The sequence below is a fragment of the Seriola lalandi genome, unplaced genomic scaffold, assembly GCF_002814215.2.
Source record: "Seriola lalandi dorsalis isolate HSWRI2012SDOR001 ecotype SW California unplaced genomic scaffold, Sedor1 jcf7180002054374, whole genome shotgun sequence".
Lineage (NCBI taxonomy): Eukaryota > Metazoa > Chordata > Actinopteri > Carangiformes > Carangidae > Seriola > Seriola lalandi.
The window spans coordinates 206,059-215,706 of NW_019524927.1; the positions used below are offsets into that span (position 1 = coordinate 206,059).

General features: G+C 39.3%; 2 protein-coding genes across 2 annotated transcripts in view; one reads left to right on the plus strand and one right to left on the minus strand.

Moving 5' to 3' along the window:
• Positions 1 to 948: 948 nt before the first annotated feature.
• bet1 (Bet1 golgi vesicular membrane trafficking protein) lies at positions 949 to 2,904 on the plus strand. Its single transcript, XM_023408852.2, has 4 exons — positions 949 to 1,125; positions 1,328 to 1,434; positions 1,530 to 1,586; positions 2,087 to 2,904. Exons 1-4 carry the CDS (start codon positions 1,107 to 1,109, stop codon positions 2,240 to 2,242), a joined length of 339 nt encoding a protein of 112 aa, XP_023264620.1. The 5' UTR covers positions 949 to 1,106; the 3' UTR covers positions 2,243 to 2,904.
• Positions 2,905 to 3,017: 113 nt separating this feature from the next.
• Positions 3,018 to 9,648, minus strand: part of LOC111656907 (putative acyl-CoA dehydrogenase 6) — a 16,916-nt gene continuing 10,285 nt past the window's right edge. The window contains exons 4-10 of the mRNA XM_023408811.2: positions 9,554 to 9,644; positions 7,682 to 7,788; positions 7,061 to 7,228; positions 6,585 to 6,758; positions 5,850 to 6,011; positions 4,197 to 4,347; positions 3,018 to 3,421 (exon numbers count right to left, since the gene is read on the minus strand). Coding sequence (XP_023264579.1) covers positions 3,331 to 3,421; positions 4,197 to 4,347; positions 5,850 to 6,011; positions 6,585 to 6,758; positions 7,061 to 7,228; positions 7,682 to 7,788; positions 9,554 to 9,644 — 944 coding nt within the window. The 3' untranslated portion in view covers positions 3,018 to 3,330. The remainder of the gene's footprint in view (positions 3,422 to 4,196; positions 4,348 to 5,849; positions 6,012 to 6,584; positions 6,759 to 7,060; positions 7,229 to 7,681; positions 7,789 to 9,553; positions 9,645 to 9,648) is intronic.

Here is a 9,648-nt window from a genome sequence, read left to right on the forward strand (position 1 = left end):
TAAATAATGCATTTAACCAATGGCCATTTGAAATACATGAATTTTCCATGTTTTACGAGTTCACGCAAGCAACTGCTATGAGCCTGGCAACCAAAAGTATAAATGATGTGACTGTAATTCATTTTCTTTGGGCCACAGAATACATTGAGTAAACCCCTATAGATGTACACACAATAAAAAGAGTTTCAGAAAAACATAATTACATATTCAGATTTGGGATATTTTCGCCACGGTATGAGAAATCAATGGAATATTGATTTTATTGAGAAAACAATAAAAGTTCTTGTCTTTTGCATCACAAGTTCAATGGCAAGTTAAAAATGATAGTTTTGACTCTTGTCAAAACTTATGATGTTGCTCCTGTAGCATTAAGTCTATAAAAGCTCACTATTGACACTGAACATTTTAATAATCAAACAGCACCATTAAAATGAGAGAAAGACATGATTGCAAAAGAGAGAAGAGATAAGCTTTTCATTAATAGGAATTGTCACATTAATTGGAAAGGATCATGCAGTGCACACTGTTGCCTGATAATGATTAACTTAAACTCCCTCTTTAAGCCACAGATAAATGTTGTCAGTCCTGTATATGAGCCATTGTCAATAGATGCTGATGATGGTACTTTGTCTTTGTTATTGGCCTTGTCACTTCTCATTGCTAATTTCTACTGTGATTTCAAGGTGAGTTGTATGACATTAAAATAAATTCCCCTATAGGCACACACACAAGCACTCAACTGTAAACTCAACTGAGACGTACATGCACTGTACACACACACTCGCTTCAAATTGATTAAATATTTTCTACCAACGATTTATTTCAATCAAAATTTTCATCAAGCTATTTAGTGTGTTTATGTAGTCTGTTTTTTGTTGGGGTTTTTTGCATTCACGCGTCTCTTTTTTGCAATCGCGATTCAGCGAAAGATTGTCCTCGTCGGCCACCGTATGGTATCGTGGCGTTTGCTGATGTGTTTAGATTTCTCTTGGACTTCCCACAGTTAAGCTGTTACCTGATAACTGTTATTTCTGCTTTACTTGATCTCGTTTTTTGCCCGTCAAATTACTAACACCACCGGGCAGTATTTCCTTTAGCGGGTCAAGATGAGGCGCCTCGGTTTGGGTAAGAAACAAACGTTCACGTTCTTTTTAAGACCATACCTAGCTTGATTGCTACTTAGCTAACGTTCGCCAATTTTGTTATCAAATGTGAATGAATGTTCGTTGTTGTGTACGCCAGGCCCAAATTTATACAACTCTCGAAATGTAATGCGAACACAGTAGCTAACTAACGGTGTATTAATTAACGTTGTTGTTTCATAAAGGTGAAGGAGGCTCTGGGAATTATGTGGCAAGTGGATACAGTATGCATGAAGAGGAAAATGAACATCTACAGGAGGGACTGAGAGCCAAAGTCAACGCTTTGAAAAGTGTATGTAACTACTAATGAACTATACCAGCTAGTTAACGGTTCCTGTGTTGTGTGTTCGTATATTGATATTAATTTATCGACGTTTGATCCAACAGCTGTCTATTGACATTGGAACGGAAGTGAAATACCAGAATAAAATGCTGGATGATATGGTGAGTTTGACTTGCATGTTATAAGAAAATATGAGCGATAGAAGAAACATTCAGATTATTCGCTAAAGAAAAATCTAGACATACCACAATGTAAAAATGCAGAACTCCATTACAAGTAAATATCCTGCGTAAAGTCTCAAGTATATTAGTATTATATACTGTTGGGTAGTTTAATCCATCATATTTTCATAAGATGACCATTTATTTTGTATGATAAGCCCTAGTATACAAAGTAACTAGTTACTAAGGCTGTCAAATGAATGTAGAGGAATTATAAAGTACACTACTTCCTTCTGAAATGTAGTGGAGTAAAAGTATAAAGTAGCATGAAATCGAAGTACTCAAGTGAAGTACAAGTAGTTGTACTCACACAATGAATTGCATTTGGTTACATTCCACCACTGTCAAATAAGATATAACAATCAAATTCAAAGATCAGAGTGTTGTCTGTTTGCTGGCCTGTATGGACTTTAGACTTTTACCCCTCTTTCCCACACTAGGACACAGACTTTGACTCAACAGGCGGCCTGCTTGGTGCCACCATTGGCAGAGTGAAGCAGCTATCCAGAGGCAGTCAGACCAAACTTTTGTGCTACATGCTCCTCTTCTGCTTTTTCGTCTTCTTCATCCTGTACTGGTTCATCAAGCTGAGGTGATAAGAGGATCCTCCTGGATTTGGCCCTTTTAACTTCACATCTTCCTCCCCAGTCTGTGCCATGCTGATGTATCTCGAAACTAGACCAACATAACGATGATGAGGAAAGGCAGGGATTTTTGTGTCTCAGCTTTACTGGTTCCTGTTAGCACTTCATACAATGACCCCAAAATCAAAATTGAGTCATGAAAGGAATCTTGCTGATGCTATTTGATGGAGTCCTAACACATTACAACTTGTGCAAAAGGTCCGAGCTGACTAATGATCACATGGAGGTATCATATATACCATAAGTAGACAGTGCCAGTATTTGTATGTACATGATATCAGCCCAATTCACCTGAATTGAGAAGATGCATCATAACATTAAACATAACTGGAGAACATACTACTGTGTCAAGAATCTTAAAGCAGTAGTGTGCATATTGAATGGTAAACAGCAACAAATCTGTGGATTCCTTTATCAAACCACTCCCATGTCAAAAGTGATTAAGTTATAGAATGCTAGCTGAAACAAATAATTGTATTTGCTTTTAAGAATGAATGGAAATATTACAGCATTTCTCATTCATACAAATGATTAATAGCAGTGTACGTCATTACCGTTTAAATTTTGTTGTAAAAATGTTTTTTAATGTAAATAAAGACATTTTAAGCTCTGAATTGCCTGGTATTAGTGCACGCTACTTTAAAACATCCAGAATGTGCTGAAAACATATAGAACTGGAATTTTACTTGGTTTTATAAACTTGTTAATGATGCACAGAAAGTCAGAATCTTTGCTGGATATTTATTTTACACAACAGTCAGTTTATACACATTACTTAGTTTTATCTATTTAAAAAAATAGGTTGTCTGTAAAGGGATAATCAATATTTAAATGAACACATTACATATTACATAACAAGCTTCATTATTCTGTGTGTCTTTCATACAGTACTATTAAAACAGGCAAAAAGTACTAGTCTAAACATCAGTCAAAACTGCACTTAGGTGATCTGTTTTTTTTTTTTTAGCAATTCATTGTGAATGATTAGTTCATTATCAGCAAAGTTGGGACATCAGTCCCAGGGTCAGCTGTTGATGACATCACTTCTTGGGTAGTGTGTCCATGTACTTGCAAATGATTCCTAGCATGACCTCATCAGCCCCTGCACCAATCGACATTAACCGGGAATCCCTGTGGAAAGGACAAAGTTCATACAATTTGAGGAACTTGCTCTACAATCATCTCACTGTACCTGCCACACGTGATTTACTTGAAAAAAATAAAAACTCCAACAATGATTTTTTTTTCTCTCACTGGAGGCAGCTTTTTGCTTCCTCAAAGCCTTGTTCCAGCTGCATTATTTGCCCCATCACTAGATGTCAGCACAGTGTAAAGTACGGGGTTTGACAGTCTAAATGAAACAGTGTTACTTGATTAAACACTGAATAAACAAGGGAGGAGGCTTCCTGCAACACTGCACAACAGGAGGCTGAGCCTAACTGCAGGTCTTCAACAATCATTAAAATTATGTGATAACATGCTGCGTTTCTGTAAAAACCATCAATTAATCTGATTCCAACTCTGGTTAAGGAATTATTTTTGACTTGTAAAATTCATTGGCCGTGGTCTTAATCAAGCTCCTGCTGACTGGTGAGGTTACTGTTCCCACAAAACTATCACACCCTAACCAAAGTGCACATAGTTGGCAGCCGGTTACAATAACAGTTGGCTAGCAACCTGACTTAGTGAGCGCTACTGCAATGTCGTGGTTATGCAATAAGATATAATTTTTTTAGGATGAGATGAACGGGTGGAAGTAAATGAAAATCAGTGCATTGCGATGCCATAAACTACTGCTATATGGTTCATTGAATAACAGGGAAGCTGTAACAGTAGTTTTAAAACCAGATCACTCAACAAAAAACAATAAAATACTATATTTCAGTTGTATTGCTTTTCGTCTCACCTGTAAAATCTGCTGACCATCACATCATTGGTGAAACCCATCCCTCCCCAGTACTGGAGACAGCTGTCAGCCACTTCTCTGGCCAGGCGGCCACCCTTCAATTTGGCCATGGATGCCAGCTTGGTGACATCATTGCCTTTAATGTACAATGCTGCAGGAAAAAAGGAAGGTGAGAAGTGGTGAGAGAAAAATCCCAGCAAAGAATTTAGAAGAATGGGAGGGAGGAAAACAAAGACAACAAACAAATGTGGTCACCTGTGGCCGACTGATTCAGTGATTTTCCCATTCAAACCGTTTCCCAGTGCAACTGATCAATGCCTCTATTGTAGCTATCCTCCAGAGGAACATGTATGAGCTGCATCATTTGCCCTGTTTCAGTGTGTGAGAAAGTTTGTTTGTGTGTGTGTATGTGTGTGCTTATCTACCTGTGCCAAACAGATGCAAACGCTTTGATGTCGTTCTGGGAAAGCAACTCTGACTTGAACTGTTCCCAGCTAGATTAATTCATTGTAAGCTGCTAACCACTGGATTGATTACAAACACAGCAAGAAAACCACAAGTCCTTGGACGCCCGCCCTTCAGACGCACCAACATATTCATGTCATAAACGCTGCAGTTGAAGGCCGTTGGGTTGTATTTTGGAGGAGCTGGGTATGTGCCAATTATATAGGTCGCCAAGCCTGTGGGGTACTGAAGTGAAGCCAGTACACACAAAAACAAGTTTGGTAGTGCAGGTTAGCAATTAATAGTAGGGTAGGAGGCTACTAGTAGTAGCAGCAGTAGGCTTTGATCTTTGATCTCTACAGCAATTCACACAAATAAAAATGAGATAGCACAACAACACAGAAAGACAGAGAAGACTATGTTAACATAGCTCTTAAAATGTCTAAAATATGGCTTAAAACTAAAATACCCTCCGAACAGGATGGAACGTAATTCCAGCCAAATCAAATGGAGTGCAAATCCAGGCACTGGTTTCAGGTGACTCATCTGTGAAACTCTTCCTTGTGTTGCTTTAACAGTCTAGTAGCAAGAGGTAAAGCTAGCAATTATTGTGCTTTCAATAGCTAGGCAAGCACAGTGTTGTTCACTGTTGACTTATCACTACTTAACCCTGAGCTACCAGGCTGCTCAGTGCTCTCTGTCTTTGAAACCAACCTGCTGCATTATACACGGACACATCAGCCACTCAAGGCTAGTTTGACATTCACATCATTCCTGTAGAGCTGAGTCAACTGTGGCCTCTGTTACTGAGGCCTCAGTCTTATCTATGGTATTAAGCACCATGAGGTCAGCTGCATGCAGTCATTGGGAGTGATTTTCCTGCACATGCAAACCAAAGCATCTACGTTTCAAATTCAGACTTTTAAGGGTATTTGTACACAAGCATAAAAGTGGATGTTGCAAATATATATTTGGTACATATACATTTTTTTTTAAACTCATAAATAAAAGTCACAAACACACTTTTGCACAGGTCCCCTACAGCTGTCTTAATAACACTAAACTCATTCTGCGTGTCTCCATGCACTGAACCAAACCTGAAAGACGCTTAGAGGGAACAGAGCTATTCAAGTGCAGCAAACGCCATCAAACTAACAATAATCTTTCTTTTTTTTTTGTTATGCTCTCTCCCCTTCAGGTGGCCCTTACCTGTGGCACGGTGGAGGAGGGAGCGGAGCAGCTCAACCTCTGTCTGCAGCTCAGCCAACCTGAAGTGGACCGACTGGTGGTAGAGGACAGGCTGCTTGAAGATCTTCCTCTGCCCTGTGTACTGGATGGTCTCCTGAATGATGTTGTCCATCATTGTCACGACTACAGATGTTAAGAGGCAGAGACGTAATGTGGGCTTTTACTAAACATCAACGACAAAAGTTTTTTATTCATATATTGTTTTGCAATTTAAAAAAATCCTTTGATGGTAGCAATAGCTGAATGCATGTCCGTGAGTGTCTCTGATTTATATCATGCTGTATAAAAGTTCACCAGGCCAGACACACTAATGCATCAGTGTCAGTGATATCATGTAGATTTTCGCTTCTGCTACATTTCTCATAAAGCCTGCCAAAGAAAATATTGACTCATGCTTGAAACTCAAACTCAATAGCAAACAGCTATTTTAAAGGAGATTAATTAAGTATGTGATCTGGACTCCTTTTTTTTTTTTAATATAAACTAAAACCAAAACAGAAGTAATAGCACAAACTGACTGAACTTTTTCCTGTTGAATCTGCAGGAGACAGATGATTAGGAAGAAAAAAACAAAGAGGAGCAGGACAGTGAAAGATAAAGTGAACAAGTAAGTTCAACTGGGGGAGATGACGTCTGATGACTGGATGTGGCCGGGGGAGAGGGAGAGATGAAGATCATAAAGTAAAGCTCACTCACTGTTGGCCACTGCCCAGAGCCTCTCTTCCTGGAACTGAAGCATCTGGTATGTAAAGCCCATGCCTTCCTGGCCAATGATATTCTTACAAGGAACGTGGACGTCATCAAAAAAGACTTCAGCTGTATCTGATGACCACATACCCAGTTTATCTATCTTGCGGGCAATGTGCACTCCTACGGTGGGAAAGAGAGAAAACAAAACCACTGTCACCATTCAGTTCTATTCAGTGTAATTTATACAGTGTCAAATCATAACATACATTGTCTCAGGGCACTTTACTGTTACAACAGTTCCCACCACGAGCGAGAACTTAGCAACAGTGGAGAGGAAAAACTCTTGGAAAACTAATAATAAATATAAATAACAAATGCTATTATGAAACTGGAATAGAAATTCTGTAGAATTCTGCAGGAAGGTCAAATTTCCTTTGTTTTCCTCCATGAAGACGCCTTCTACTTTTGTGACTGACTCCTACCTGGCAGGTTCATGGGCAAACAGATGAGAGATTTGTTCCTGTGTGGAGGCCCGTCACTGGTGTTGGCAAGGAGACACATCCAATCAGCCTGGGTACCGTTTGTGGTCCACATCTTTCCCCCGTTGATCACATATTCATCTCCTTTCCTCACTGCCTTGGTCCGGATACCTGAATCGACGAGGGTGTAAATGGATGGAGAGAGTGTGAGGACAGAAGGTTAAATGAAAAGTTTTAATGGATGAATAGGTAATATATTTTTGATTCATAAATCAATAGACTTTAGAGCAGGATTTCACCAGAGCTAAGGCTGTAGTATTACTCTAGGTGTCAAACAATACATACTAATCCAGGAAAAATACCCTTTAAAATACCCTCTATATACAGTGGAGTCCAAGAAAGTGGTGAAATCTAACAACAGTGAAATTAGGTCTGTATACAGTCTGTTGCTTGCTGTATGCCGTCGTTCTCTCCTGGCAGAATATCAGTGCCAAATTGATTATAACTGCTTTATTTCTGGCTCCTCAATTATTTTTTGCAGTGAATTCAAAAAGGATCCTTCAGGGGCTAGAAAGGAAATTATATGATAATAAATGACTGGAAGGCGATGAAGGCGAGACGTACTTGAGACATCAGAGCCAGCTCCAACTTCACTAACTCCGAGGCAGGCCACTTTGTCCCCCATGACAGACGGAAGGAGGAACTCTTTCTTTAGCTCAGCTGAACCAAACCTGCACACAAATAGGAAGAAATGAAAGAATATTAGTAAGTATTAGTTACTCTATGACACTAAGGAGAACCTAAATGCATCCCTCATTGGTTTCCTTTCCAAAAGCAAGTATCTAATACTTTCTATATCTAATGCAAACATGATTGTCAGGTTAATGTCTAACAAAAGTTGGATGCAGAATCCATGCTTTAAGACAACACTGACACGTTTCAGGCAATTACATTTCCACTGGGACAGAGGATCCTAATGCTCCCATGGTAACCCTTTTTTTTGCTGCTCTCTTAGTACTTAAACCTCATTGGAGGCAAGTGTAGATCCACTAATTAACCTCCTGAGACTGCGACTGTCTATTTCCCTGAATTCTGTCTTTTGTCACCGGCAGCTGTTACATAGCAGGAGGATATCACACAACAAGCCATGGCCATACAGGAGTCAGACAAACAATTACCAAATATATTAATACACATACCCTCTACGGAGTTTGGCTTTGTATGGCCCAACAGTGGGGTGCATGAGTAACGACACATGATACAGTTACAGAAGCCTGCATGATTAAGATTTTACATGAAATGTTACTCTTCACTCTTAGGTCCAATACAAGTGCTTAATCATAAAGGCAAGCTTTTGGTATTTGGCCAGACCTCTCTTCGGTTCAGAGGTCTACAAGACTGAAAGCTTAGCCTCATGATTAAATGCATGTGTTGAACCTAAGGGTGCAGAGCCTTCCTTTCTCAAGACAGGATATTATTGATCTTCTTGCACATTAATATTGTGTTGTGAATGTGTCCAGCCCCGTGAATAACTGATCCCCTACTACAATTTGACAAGATGCTTTTGGCTTGTCTCAGCTATATCTAAACTGGATCTACTGAGCGACATTCAAGAAAAATACATTTTACACATAATGCAGTCAAAAGTGATTGAGATTATCATTAGTCTGTGTAGCAGTGCACTCCAATGTCAATTGTTTTATAATTCTCTTGCCACTGTGTTGGCAGAGTCACATCACAGCTGAGCAGATGGTGCTGCAGACTAGTAATCAATTCACTGATTTGCCTTTAAATACTCAGCCTCCAGTACATATATTTTTGTCACAACTCTTTCATTTTTTCGATATTCGAAGAAGGTTTATGTTTATGTAGGGGTGACCAGTATATCCAGTATAAATAGCACAGTTATGGATTTAATTAAAGTGTACAATTGTCACATTACATCAGGTGAAATCTAAGCATCAGCACAATTCACTGCATGTTAACCTGAGCAGCTTAATCATTGTCAATGACAGACCAATAAAAACACTAAAATGAAAAAAAGAGGCAGACAATCCTGATGACGAAAATGTTTGAACTGAAGGTTCTTCTTCCATAATTTGGACATGGTTTGGTTTTAAAAATTCATATTTCAAACACAATATAATTACCATCAGGATAAACAGGGCAGCAGTTGTTGCCAGGGGTAGAAATAGAAGCAATCTTTTACCATCTCAAAATGAAACACATCCACCCAGGAGGAAAAGGTTTGAAAATGTACTACACATGCAGCTCTAGTGGTGCTGTAAAAAGGAAAAACCCAGAGTCTGAGTCACAGACTAGTTGTGACTCAGGCACAGAAAAGATAGCAGTGAAGGGAGATTAGTTTCAGAGGCAAAATGTGCCTTTACATAAGGACATGGCAGCAACTCAAACTGTTCAGAGTTTGCTTTAGGGAAAGAAGGAAAACACTGGATTCAAGTTATGTAACACCACTGAGGCTTTCTGAGATTGTACCTGGCCAGTGCAGGAGTTGTCATGTCGGTCTGTACACCGATGGCCATGGGGATGCCTCCGCAGCGGATGTTGCCCAGCTCCTCTGACACTGCTAC